Here is a 13420-nt window from a genome sequence, read left to right on the forward strand (position 1 = left end):
ATGTCTGATTTCCAAGTTGAAGAGCTCGAAAGCAGCGAAAAAAATCTTGTTCAAAATACAGACAAGAAAAAACAGTTCGACCCAGAGAATATGACAAAAGAAGAAAGACGTTTGGGAGCTCATCGTGCTTTAAAAACAGATTTCAAATTGTCCATCGGACCTCTTTTGTCTCAAATTACAGGTGCCTTGTATGGTATTGTAACAACGATATGGGTTTCAAGAGCAGTTCCGGATGGTATGGCTGCTATTTCAACATATAATTGTTTTGATGGAATTGGTAGAGCCTTTGGCTATTTCATTGGTACAGCCGGTTCATCAAAGATATCATCTCTTATTGGTTTACACAAAACTGAAGAAACTGGGCAGGTTATAGCTGATTTATTGCGTATATGTATAGTTTGTGGTATTGTTGTACCTTGTATTTTAATCCCTTGCCTTAAGCCAGCTGGGAGATGGTTTGGAGCCTCTGAGAGAGTTGTTAGCTTAGGTTTTGATTATATGCTGCCACTTTGTATTTGTACATTTTCAACATGCTTTTTTTTAGGAGTTGGTGGCTGTTTGCAAGGTGAAGGAAGGTCACTTTTCTTTGGTGTTGTTAACTTAATCGCTGTTGTTTGTAATATGTTAATTCTCAATCCATTATTCTTGTTTGGTATCAAAACAGGAATTGTTGGAGCAGGTCTTGCGACTATCATAGCTGAAATGATTCCAGGTTTTACGTTAGTTTTCATGTATTTTTCAGGTCATTTTAATGTCAAACCAAAATGGAATATGTTACTCAAGAAGTTCAGTCCACATACATTACCTGCATTACGTGTTGGTATTTCGCAACTTATTGCGAACTTATCAGTTCTTTTACCCTCCATTCTTGTTCGTAAATTATTAGGTGATCGAGTTAAAGAAGATTATAATGATGTCATGTCAGCCTTCAATGCCGGTTTTCGTATATTAGCCCTATCAAATGCTGTTATGGTTGGCTTTACGATGGGATATTTGCCAGCAGCTTCATATGCATATTCTGCCGGCCGATACAAGCGGTTTATGCGGTTAACGATGCACACTTTTTGGATGAACCTATCGTGGGCAGCAGTTTTGTCGATACTCACGTGGTCTATTCCACGATATCTTGCAATGATATTTTCTACGGAAGAAGGATATCTTCGATTTTCTTCAATCATCACCATTTGTAATGGGTTTGCTATCTTCCAAGTTTTTCGATATAATGCTCAAACGTTTTTGCAAGCATTACAAAAAGGTACACAAGCAACAGTTTTAAGCTTTATTAATAACTTTGTTACGATCGTTATCTTTGCATTCATCTTTTATTACGTGCCAACTGATGACCAAACGCGAGTGCTGTGGGCTTATCCGGCAAGTTATGTGACAGCATTCGTCATTTCGTTCATTTGGATTGCGCGTTCATTCTATATAATATATAAGAAATCAAAGGAGTCCGAAGGAATTAATGATAACGAAGAAGATGAAGAAGAAGACGGTGACCCAGAGCTAAAGGAAATAAGTAACTCGACGTCGTCATCGTCACAAAATCAAATCGATACAGAAAAAGATACTGAGCTGAAAAATATTAAAGAGTTTTAGAGTAGTAATTTGTTCAATAAACATAAAATTAGATAACTTTTTCAAATTCACAAAAAGTTTTGTAGAAGAAGTTATATAAATATCGAAAAACTTAAAGAAATATCACATGAAGACTTTAATCAAAATATCGAGACATCACTTTATGAAAGATTTTAAACATAAACATTTATACACTATATAATTATTCATTAGATATATTTATATAAATCTTTGTCTTGATTCATTTTATTGAATTACATATATTTAATAGTTTATATAGTGAAGAAATAGTGAAATTGTAGAAGAAGTTATATAAATATCGAAAAACTTAAAGAAATATCACATGAAGACTTTAATCAAAATATCGAGACATCACTTTATGAAAGATTTTAAACATAAACATTTATACACTATATAATTATTCATTAGATATATTTATATAAATCTTTGTCTTGATTCATTTTATTGAATTACATATATTTAATAGTTTATATAGTGAAGAAATAGTGAAATTGTAGAAGAGGCTATCGAATGAATAATTGTGAAATTGTTGAAGGAGATATAAAAGAAAAAAATAATGAAAATGTGAAGAAGTTTTCAAATGAATAATAATGAAATGTTGTGGAAATAATTTGGCGCCAAATGATAGCTATCGTTATGGGGCGACTCTGCAAAACCGACTCGGTCTTAGGTTAATGGATGAACAATACATAAAGATAGTTCCCCTAAAAAATGTCGACAACAAAAGAATTTCGCAGAACAAAAAAAATCCATTACAGAGAATTAAAGTTACAAATGGAACACATTTAAGATCAATCGCTAATTACATACAGCAACTTGGAAATTGCAATTCAGACAACTTTCAAGTTGCGCTTTATGCACAACATGGTAATTCACATATTCAATTACCTCTTTCCATGTCAATTTTCGAATTTTTTATGATTACAGAACTTGAAGAAGTAAGATACACTTTTGTAGAAACTACAAAACAGAAAGAAAAGAAAGCTCAACCTGTTTATTCAACACCTCAGCCAAATGAAATACGTTTGAATGCACAAAGAGTTCCTCCAGCAATAATAAACTTGAAGCCTCCTACATTCCAAAATATTTTGCCGCCACCAATTGTTCAAGTTCCAACAAACCAACAGAATTCGAATTTATTTTCGAATTTAAATGTTAGTAATACGTTCCAACCACCGCATCCAACTGACTCTCAGGTTGGGCCATTGTTTCATTCAGGGTTTTCTTTGTTTTCTAATTCGTTTGGTTATTTCCTTCCAAATATGGATTCCCAATACTTGCAACCAAATGAACAAGAAAGCAAACAAAGCACTAGCGAGTCAGTTTCACTTCGGAAAGATCTAGAACAATTCTTGCGAAAATAAGAATTTTAATGTAAATCATAACTTGTCAATTTTTATTTAATAAATCCATAAATATACATCAATTTCTGTTTTTGTCGTTTCCAGTTTTGCAAATAAGAAGTGCTTTTGTTGTTACTTTAATGAAAGAAATAAAAACGATTTTAAATTTGTCAGTTTCTTCTTTCGGTTATTTTGGGGTGCCCTTTTACGGCGGTTTTGGTCCAACCCTTTCACAGGATGCAAATCTTTGTCAAGACACTCACAGGAAAGCACATTACACTTGAAGTTGAACCAACCGATCGTATTGAAGATGTTAAGTCCAAGATCCAAGACAAGGAAGGAATTCCACCAGATCAACAACGTTTGATTTTTGCTGGTAAACAATTAGAAGATGGTAACACACTTCAAGACTATTCCATTCAGAAGGACAGCACCCTCCATCTTGTTCTCCGTCTTCGTGGTGGCGGTGGTAAGGATAGCTATGAGCCATCCCTTCGTCTTCTTGCTGAAAAGACAAACGTTCAACGCAGAATTTGCCGCAAATGCTATGCACGTCTTTCAGCCCGTGCTGAACAATGCCGTCATAAGCGCTGTGGTCATTGCAAGAAGATCCGTGCCAAGAAAGCAGGAAAGGATTAAACAACACTAACTCATTTTTACTCAGTTTCTTTTATTCTTTTTCTCACCAAGTCATTTTCTTCCATTAATCGTAATTTCTGATTTGTCATATCTATAAATGCATCACGAAGTTGAATATTTTGTAAAACAAGTTCCTCCACAGCCTTTCTTCTCTGCTGTAGCTCTTCATTCGCCAACAAGTTCGGAGGTAATATTTTCTGGAACTCTAAAATCTGTAATTTCTTGTCTTTCTCACGCAAATCGGCTTCGACAATCGAAACAGCCTCCAAAAGCATTTGCGTTTTATCTTCAAGCGCTGCCTTCACGTTCAATTGTTGGTTTATTTGAAGCTGAAGTTCCCGATCAATCGATGGACGTTCGTCATCAATTCCATTGTTTCGAATGTTCGCAAGTTTTTTTCGAAGACTTTGTATCTTTTTTGTGTTCTCTTCGTTCTCTTTTTCAGTTTGCTCTTTGATACGTTCGATTTGTTGCTCGAGTTCGTTTTGTTTTTTCTTGTTCTCGTTAAGTTTAGTGTTCAGTTCGTTGATTGTGATTTTGTGGCTTTTAAGTCGTTCTTCATGTTGAATAAGTGCTTTATCATATGCCTCTTGTGCCTGTTTAAGCTTTTCTGGTATTTCGTCAATTTCGTTTTGAGATTTTTGGATTTTTGTGTTGAAATCAGATATTTGATCAAGAATTGATTGATGTTCTGTTTGAAGTTGTTGGACTTGTGAAGCTCTTTCTTTGATTTTTTGACCAATGGTATCATTGTAGTGATGAAGATCAGTGACTTTTTGATCAAGTTCTGCTAAAGATGTGTGATTATTGATGGTTTGCTTATGGAGAGTAGAAACTTTCATTGTAAGATCTTCGATATACATCGGAAGGCAACGAGATTGCGATAGAAAACGAGCATAGGGCGTAATTTGTGCTATTTTTGTCTGTAAGAATTCATATCGCTGTTGTTTTTCACGAAGTTTTTCTGCATGATTTTGAATTTGGGATTGAAGTTGAGCAATAAGGTCTTGTTTTTCTTTAGTTTGCTTAATTGCTTCATTTATTTTTTTGTTGATTTCATTAATTTTGTTCGGAACTTCTTGTTGCTTTGCTTCTGCTTCTTCTTGAGCTTGTTTTCTTTTTTGAGCGATTTGTTCTTTGATTGATTTTACTGTATCTTCATGAGTTTTTTTTAATTTTTCCCTATTGATTTCACATTGTTGTAATTCTAATTTTAATTTTGTAAGTTTACCACTCTCAGATTCTAAACGCTCAAGCTTTTCGTTTAGTATAGCAACTTCTTGACCTAAATCAGCAAGTTGATTTTGAAATTCAAGGAATTCTTCTTCTGTTTTCATATGAAACAAACGGTCTCCATCTAACCGTGGAAGAAAAAATATCATCGAAACTCATTAAAACAAAATAATTCCAATATAAAAAATGCTTGCACGTGATTTTTAGCTATTGTAAGTTTGATTAAACGATTAATTTTTAGCACTTGAACTTCTTCTTTTGTGAACTAGGTTCAGATTTTGCTAAATCAGCTGTCTTTGGTTTGTCATCATCGCCTGTTGATGCACCTCCATTTGGTTCATTCATATTTTCAAGACATTTTTTGGAAATTGTTGTGAAAAGATCTTCAATACCAGAACCTGTTAAAGCAGATGTTTCAAAGAACTGTGCGCCTATTGATGAAGCTTTTGCATTACCTTGTTCTTCAGAGATGATACGATCTTTTTCAAGATCACATTTGTTTCCAACGAGGAAAAGTTCTACATCTGGGCCAGCATTTTCCTTTAAGTTACTTGACCAGTAATCAATTTCTGTGAAAGTAGATTCGTCAATAATTGAATAACAAAGAATAGCTGCTTGAGCACCACGATAGTACATAGGAGCTAAAACACGGAATCTCTCTTGACCTGCTGTATCCCAAATTTGAAGAGAAACTTTCTTTCCATCAACATCAAGAGTTTTAGAAGCATATGAAGCACCTAAAGTTGGTGAAGCAGAATCATCATACTTTCCATTTATGAGGTATGAAACAATACATGTCTTTCCGACTGCTGACTGACCAAGAAGAACTACTTTGACCTCGTTTTCGTCCATAATGAATTGTGGTACATGGTAACCCCCAACTTACATTCAAATGCAAATGTTTTTTCAATCCCCGATAGGAATCAGTTGTGATCGGTTTGGGGTTTACTCCCATACAAATTTTGGGTTCGATGTCAAATTTATACTAATTATAAAGATAGCTTCATTTAATGAGTCTATCATTATTAAAAAATAATATCATTTAATAGTTTTTTAAATTACTTATATGTTAGTTAGTCAAATTAATTTAAATAGTAGCTAAATAATTATTAATCAATTAAATTGCAAATTGTTTTTTTTTAAATTTTATAATTAATCGATAATATGTTATTACAAATATTAAAATATTTAAAATATGTACAATGAGTATTTTGTTTTGTTTTTATTTTATAGAAATGAATTCTTTTATGCAAAACCAATTGGAGATCGTTAAGTTTATCATTTTTTACATAACATTTCTTTATAACCGTCGTTGATAAGCAAAACCATTTTAAATGTTTACAACAGTCGAAGCAAATCGCCAAGAACAGCTCTGTGGGTCCATCTACTCGATTAGTGGTCCCGTCGTTATTGCAGAGAAGATGACTGGTGCCGCAATGTATGAATTAGTTCGTGTTGGTAAAGAAAAATTAGTAGGAGAAATCATTCAATTAGAACACGATACAGCTACAATTCAAGTATACGAAGAAACTTCAGGTCTTACAGTTGGCGATCCTGTTACAGGTACTGGAAAGCCACTTTCTGTTTTATTAGGTCCTGGACTTATGACAAACATTTATGATGGTATTCAACGTCCACTTAAAGATATCAGTGAAAAGAGTGGAAGTGTTTTTATTCCACGTGGTGTTGATGCAGTAGCCTTAAATATGGATCGTCAATGGCCATTTGTACCTAATGACAAACTTAAAGTTGGTGATCCTTTAACAGGCGGTGACATTGTAGGTTATGTTCAAGAAACTTCATTAATTCGTCATCAAATTATGTTACCACCTAAAGCACATGGAACACTCAAATGGCTTGCACAATCCGGTTCATACACAGTCAAAGAGCCAATTGTCTGCATTGAGTTTGATGGCAAAGAACGTGAATATCCAATGCTCCAAGAATGGCCAGTTCGTACTCCACGCCCATTTGCATCTAAATTGAACGGTACGTATCCACTTATCACTGGCCAGCGTGTTCTCGACTGTCTATTTCCAGTTGTCCAAGGTGGTACATGTGCAATTCCCGGAGCCTTCGGCTGTGGCAAGACAGTTATCTCACAAGCGTTATCCAAATACTCCAACTCCAATGGTATTATCTATGTCGGCTGTGGCGAACGCGGAAACGAAATGGCCGAAGTACTTATGGAGTTCCCCGAACTCACCTGCGAACTTAATGGCGTCGAGCATCCAATTATGGACCGCACATGTCTTGTTGCGAACACTTCGAACATGCCCGTTGCCGCACGTGAAGCCTCCATCTACACCGGCATCACATTAGCCGAATACTACAGAGATATGGGCTACAACATGACAATGCTTGCGGACTCTTCATCGCGTTGGGCCGAAGCGTTACGTGAAATCTCCGGTCGTTTGGCCGAAATGCCTGCAGACTCGGGCTTCCCTGCGTACTTGGGCGCTCGTTTGGACTCATTTTACGAGCGCGCAGGCAAAGTGCGCACAATTGGTAACCCTGGACGCGAAGGATCAGTTACTGTTGTCGGCGCTGTGTCTCCACCTGGCGGTGATATCGCCGGCGATCCAGTGACCACAGCCACACTGCAAGTCGTGCAAGTGTTCTGGGGACTCGATAAGAAGCTTGCGCAAAGGAAACACTTCCCTTCTGTCTCGTGGACATTATCATATTCGAAGTACGACGACGTGTTGAGGCCATACTTCGTGTCGTTTGATCCCGATTTCCCATCGTTAAGAACTGAAGTGAGACAACTGCTTCAGGAGGAACAAGAGCTGCAGGAAATTGTGCAATTGGTCGGCAAGGACTCGTTGGCGGAACCCGACAAGTTGACACTGGAAGTCGCGAGAATGATTCGAGAGGACTTCTTGCAGCAAAACAGCTACACGCCGTACGATAAAGTGTCGCCGATGTGGAAGACATTCTGGATGCTGAAGAACATGCTGCACTTCTACGACTTGGCGAAACACGAACTCAATGAGGCGGCGTCAGGAGAGAAAAGAGTGACATACGAATCAATAGCGAACTTCTTGGCACCACAGATACAAAAGCTGATCCAAATGAAATTCGTGGATCCTAAAGACGGAGAAGAGAAATGTGTCGACCACTATAAGCAATTGTACAACGAAATCGAAGATAGATTCAGAGCATTTACAGACTAAAGATTAAATAAACCGTCTTTAAAGAAATTGAAATTGTTTTAACGATTTGAAGCATTTTTATTTTACAGTGATATTTTGTGTTATGGATCCAATTAAAAATTATTGGAATTGGTTTATACGAATTTAAAACGGATTTGATGGATCAAAGATAACGAACATAAAGACTTTCATGAAAAACTTTCGAAACATGAATTATTATGCGAAATTTTTATTAAATTTTGTGCTCAGATGTTTCATTATGAAACAAGCAACGCCTTAAAGCCATTGATCTTCTTCATATACAACATATTCATTGAAATCTTTAACAATATGCGTTTTGACTTTCTGTAAGTTGACTCGAAAATTCTTTTTTGCTTTTGCTTTTATTTTTACCAAAGAAGAAAATGACAACTCCGATGACTAAAAGAATTATAAATATTGAAGATTTGTGTCTTGGTATAAGTTGAATGTCATAACTTTCAGGTTCTAGAAAATAGACTTCTCGAAGAAGACTGGTTACTAGCGTGTGTTCTCAACCCCAAAGTTTTAAAAAAAAAATAAGGCAACTATAAATTTCCATAAGTCTGGAAACCATATTTCCAAATTTGATTTCACAAATATTTGCAAGAAATTTTGAGCCCCCTTTGCTATTTGAGAGGATAACTGGCTGTGTGAACTCATAGGTTTAGACGTTCATTTTTAATTCAATCACAACTTATTGAGAAAGTCTTCATTAGCACTTTTGTTTAAATAAACGGCCCCTAATTCAAATAACTCACTGACAGTTGCGCATTGAAAGCGGGGCGGTTTTGGTGGTTTTCTTGAAATCCAAAAATGTTGAATACGACGCTTGCATCTTTGGTGCTATCTTCGTTGTCTTCATCACCATTTATCCATGCTGCTTCGTCGCACTCCAGAACTAGCTTCAAACTTGATTCATCTCGCTTATCTTATTTCTTAAGTCCATTTTATTCATCAACTCTGTTTAGAGGTAAAGCCATATTTTCAAGAAGCTCAATGCAATCATTTTTATCATCCCCAATTCATATAGAAAGCACATATGAACTTTTAAGAATTGATATAGATAACGAGCAAACAATTCTTTCAGATAAAAGCGAAATACTTGTTACCGAAATGACATTTACCAATTGCCACTCTGATTCTTCTGGAGGTGCTATCTTTGTTATTTCTGATACTTATATGTTTTGCAATTTCAGTTCATTCAGCAATTGTTCTTCTAATATTAAGGGTGGTGCTATTTACTCTATTATACCTCATCTTAATTTCACACAAGGCTGCTTTAATAATTGTTTTGCTCCATATGGTGCAGCAATTTTTGCTCCTGATATTACCACAAACATTTCAATCGAAGGCAGCTACTTCGATGACTTCGAAGAGAAGGATAATTCAACAAGTACATCAGTACTCTTTACAAGTGCCAGAGATATTGTCATTAAATCATCCAACTTCACATCCATAAGTCTCACAAACAGTGCAGCGTTTTCACTCCAACCTACTCATTGGCTTAATATTTCACATATAACACTCTCTAATGTTGTATCAAAGAATGCAATTGCATCATTTGTCAACATCCAACCAAACTCTCCATTTAACTACTCTAACATCATTAATTGCAAGTCAGACTCATATCTCATAACCGTTTCTAACTATGTTCAATCATATCAATCTGTAGTTTTCTATAAATGTGAATGCACTAAGTACTTCTACCTTAATGACGCAAAGATAATTGTCGAAAATTGCAAGTTTGACAAAGGAAGTAGCGCAGATTTAACTGATGACATCAACAACGTTTTGTCAATGAACAATTCCACTTTTTCTGAGATTAACGAAAACGATTTCGCCGATTTGGAGACCGTTATAACAAACGGTTGCTGGGCACATAGTCATTATAAGTGGAAGCAACCAAAGGTATATGTTCAAGCAATTGTTGGCGTCATTATTGCTTTGTGCTTAGTCGGAGGATTTGTTGCAATAATAGTCCACCATTGTTTGAATAGAAAGAAAATTAATCAGGCAACAGTTGTGTTTGTTGGAAGCAGTAAGAGCAATAATTAAACGTTTCTTTAATATGAGTTTTTCCAATTGTTAAAACATTACATATTCGCCTAAATGTTTTTGTGTTTTATGTTACATGTGAATAAAATTCCGAAAGTATTTTTGCATAAAAATTTTTTATTGTGGAAATCAATATAATGGTGTATTTACTAAAGAAAGAGCTTTTATTCGTGGAATTTAGAACATAAATTAGGAACGAACGACATCAAGATATAGATTAACTAATGTGGTTGAACGAAACATTACTTCAAGACATCATTCAAAAATAGATACCAAATAAATTCTATTCAAACTTTTCATTATATTGCTTGTGAATTCTAGTTTATCAAGGGAATTGATTTGTTATTCCTTATATTAATGTTTTGCTTATAAAAAGTATTGTAACGTTTATAAATTTAAAATCATTATATCTTACTCTAAATTTGTCTACATCTATTTATATGCTATTACGTATCCCTAAAATGGATAATCAAATTCTTTCACATAAAAAATGAAATATTTTACTCAACAATTTCGTCATATCCAATTGTCTTCGTCTTCTTTCGCGAGCTCTTCCACTATGCTGTCGACATCGTCGTACTGCTTTGTCGTTGACGTCGTTGTCTCCTTAAACTGCAGCTTCACGCTCGACTTTTCCTTTCTGTTATTACTTTTCCCCAAAAAACGTAACAGCTGCGACGACAATCAAAACGAATGCGACGGCGCCGCAGATTATTCCGATCAGCGCCGCAGTTGTCATTCCGCCCGATGCATCACTTGGACTCAGATACACATACGTGAAGAAGTTCGAGTAATAGCTATAATATGTCGAATATACAATGACTGTGTAACTGTAGTATATGAAATTCGTTTCAACATAAGTTATCATCGAATTACTCAAATAATACGAAAGCGTTTGCGTGCCAAGCGCAGAATACGTCAGCGAATATGAAACAGACAAAGTAACTGTCAATGTAAACGAAAACGTCTGCGAAATATCTCCGCGAAGTGAAGCAGCGAACGTGTTCGAAGTAGAGAACGTGTTCGACTGCGTGAATGGAAGCGTCGGCATCGGCGCGCAGCCATCAACAGTTGTATCATTGCTGACAGCTAAACTTCCTAAAAATTTATCTTTATATTCAATCAATACAATTACTGGTGCCGAAACATTAGAGAAAGCATTTTGTCCAATACTTGGTTCTGATATTCCGTAAAAGTAAATACATTTTAGATTTGAACAAAATGCAAAAGCAGAATCTTCAATTTCTTTTATGCTTTCGCCAAGTATAACTGTTTCCAAACGAGAGCAATTGAAAAATGCAGAGCCTCCAATTAAAGTAACTGAAGAAGGAATTGTGATGTTCAATAACTTTGTACATGATATAAAAGCAGAACCTCCAATTTTTTTTACGTTTTCGCCAATTATAACTGTCTCCAAATTAGAGCAATATGAAAACGCATAGCCTCCAATTGACGTAACTAAGTCGCCGATGTAAACATAAGTCAGAAGAGGCCATGAACCGAATTCACCGCTTGGAATTGATGAATTTAGATCTATGATAACACTAACAGTTGTGTTAGAGTGATCACTCCAAAAGTCTTTTTCATTGTATATTAAAAGTGTTTCATTGGCATTAATATATTTCTGAAATGTTTGAGCAAAAAATGATATAAAAAGAAATGAGAAAAAATTCGTTTCAACAGATTTTGGCTTAAATTCGTTTTCCGAGAAATAATTTATATACAATAAAATTATTAATACTAAAATGCATAAAAAGAGAGAAAAGAAATTTGGGATTGCGTTGCAACTATAGTATGAAATCTTAAGAATTTTATAATCATGATTTGATAAAAATGTATCAAAATAATTTGCTTTAACCTGAAGCCCCTGTGATGGCATTGATATTGTGTTGTGTAAAGAGCGTTTTATATGCGAATAGAAAAGATCGAATAATCCAGTAAAATTAAAAAGATGTAGAAAATGTTTTATGTTAACATGAAAGCAAGTGTTGGAAACATAAGAATTTCTTTTATATGTTGAGGTGTTCCTTGCATTGTTTTCGGAATTTGAAAATAAGAATTGACCGAGTTTTTTTTGTGCAGTATTAATTGTGTCAAACGTTTTAAATGTGCACCTGGTAATAGCTGCATAAGTTATTAAGGTGAAAGTCATTCAACCTGAAAAAAGTAAGAAAGCTGAAATAAATTTTTCAAAAGGTTGTAAGGGATGCCAACCCAATATTGAAGAGATCAAGTTCCAAAAGAGAGAACTGGAAGTACTTTGAAGAAGGCTGTATAGCAAAAGATAATGTTGTTTTAAAATAGATAAACCCTAACGGTCGTTATTAGAGTGCTCTTCTTTTTCTTTTTGAATTTCGTCATCGAGCGGAGGTGAAATTCATTCTTCGCTTCTTTCATTTCAAGCCCCCCTAAAACGCGACCAATTTAAATTGAAAAACGACGGTTTAAATTTTTGACAATCAAGGGTCAAAAACAATTCGATTGTTTTAAAATTTTGTACGTTAATTTTTCTGAGGTTTACTTGAAAAAATCGAAGATTTTTTGGAAAAAATCCAAAATTTCTCATTACATAATTTATTTCCAAGAACAAAAAGTAATTTCCGGAAAACTATAGATATATCCCTTTTCTAATATTATTATATATTGAGAATAACTGTTGTGTAGGTAAAAAAATGTTGGATCATTTATAGTATATAATTTTTTACCTAAAACTGCAGAATGTGTTTTAAAATAAATATTGAATAGTTTTTTCTCATTTCAATAGAATTTAGAAGGGCATTACATATTCTAATTTTCATAAAAGTTTTATTGATTTTTATTTCACATTCAGTTGTAAAAATTTTGATTAATGTTCGAACCAAAAATCATCCTAAATCCAAATGATCCACTTCATCTCAATAGAGTTTATAAAAAATTACATATATGATTTAATTACCCTTCGTTTGAATATTTCTGGAAATGCAAGCAAATTTTAAGATTTTTTTCATGGAGTTCTAAATTTCACTTTTTTTATCCATATATTTTTGATATTTTAATACAAAAATTTCTTGGCAGATTCCTCAATTTGAGAGGAGTCCATTTTCATTCAAATTCTCTATGGTTTTTTTACAATAAGAAATTACTCTTTGTCCGATCAAAAATCAATCAAAATCTATCGGGAAAGACGATACATTCAATTTATTTCAAATATTGATCGTTCATCTTTTTTTTTGATCCGATAATATCTTTTAATATACTGATTCACTGGTATAAACTAATATATAAATTTTTTTTATTACTTGAACAATTGATAATAAACTTATAAAAATGACATAATATATTGGATTACACTCAATTATGGAATGAATATCAAATTGCTGTCAATAAAAATTCAAT

At 34.3% G+C, this 13420-nt stretch overlaps 7 protein-coding genes across 7 annotated transcripts; 4 read left to right on the forward strand and 3 right to left on the reverse strand.

Moving 5' to 3' along the window:
- GO595_010935 (MatE family protein) lies at nucleotides 1–1599 on the forward strand (the record flags this gene model as incomplete). The annotated part of the gene is made up of 1 exon (XM_067913669.1): nucleotides 1–1599. One exon carries the CDS (start codon nucleotides 1–3, stop codon nucleotides 1597–1599), a length of 1599 nt encoding a protein of 532 aa, XP_067769673.1.
- Nucleotides 1600–3179: 1580 nt separating this feature from the next.
- GO595_010936 (ribosomal protein L40-like) lies at nucleotides 3180–3581 on the forward strand (the record flags this gene model as incomplete). Its single annotated transcript, XM_067913670.1, has 1 exon — nucleotides 3180–3581. The coding sequence occupies one exon, from the start codon at nucleotides 3180–3182 to the stop codon at nucleotides 3579–3581; it is 402 nt and encodes a 133-aa protein (XP_067769674.1).
- A 17-nt stretch (nucleotides 3582–3598) lies between these two features.
- GO595_010937 (uncharacterized protein) lies at nucleotides 3599–4918 on the reverse strand (the record flags this gene model as incomplete). Its single annotated transcript, XM_067913671.1, has 1 exon — nucleotides 3599–4918. One exon carries the CDS (start codon nucleotides 4916–4918, stop codon nucleotides 3599–3601), a length of 1320 nt encoding a protein of 439 aa, XP_067769675.1.
- Nucleotides 4919–5051: 133 nt separating this feature from the next.
- GO595_010938 (small GTP-binding protein) lies at nucleotides 5052–5666 on the reverse strand (the record flags this gene model as incomplete). Its single annotated transcript, XM_067913672.1, has 1 exon — nucleotides 5052–5666. The coding sequence occupies one exon, from the start codon at nucleotides 5664–5666 to the stop codon at nucleotides 5052–5054; it is 615 nt and encodes a 204-aa protein (XP_067769676.1).
- Nucleotides 5667–6148: 482 nt separating this feature from the next.
- GO595_010939 (V-type proton ATPase catalytic subunit A) lies at nucleotides 6149–7990 on the forward strand (the record flags this gene model as incomplete). The annotated part of the gene is made up of 1 exon (XM_067913673.1): nucleotides 6149–7990. One exon carries the CDS (start codon nucleotides 6149–6151, stop codon nucleotides 7988–7990), a length of 1842 nt encoding a protein of 613 aa, XP_067769677.1.
- A 996-nt stretch (nucleotides 7991–8986) lies between these two features.
- On the forward strand, nucleotides 8987–10045 carry GO595_010940 (uncharacterized protein; the record flags this gene model as incomplete). Its single annotated transcript, XM_067913674.1, has 1 exon — nucleotides 8987–10045. One exon carries the CDS (start codon nucleotides 8987–8989, stop codon nucleotides 10043–10045), a length of 1059 nt encoding a protein of 352 aa, XP_067769678.1.
- A 646-nt stretch (nucleotides 10046–10691) lies between these two features.
- Nucleotides 10692–11924, reverse strand: GO595_010941 (leucine-rich repeat domain-containing protein; the record flags this gene model as incomplete). The annotated part of the gene is made up of 1 exon (XM_067913675.1): nucleotides 10692–11924. The coding sequence occupies one exon, from the start codon at nucleotides 11922–11924 to the stop codon at nucleotides 10692–10694; it is 1233 nt and encodes a 410-aa protein (XP_067769679.1).
- Between the last annotated feature and the right edge of the window lie 1496 nt (nucleotides 11925–13420).

The sequence above is a fragment of the Histomonas meleagridis genome, assembly GCF_020186115.1.
Source record: "Histomonas meleagridis strain 2922-C6/04-10x chromosome Unknown scaffold_61, whole genome shotgun sequence".
Classification (NCBI taxonomy): Eukaryota; Parabasalia; order Tritrichomonadida; family Dientamoebidae; genus Histomonas; species Histomonas meleagridis.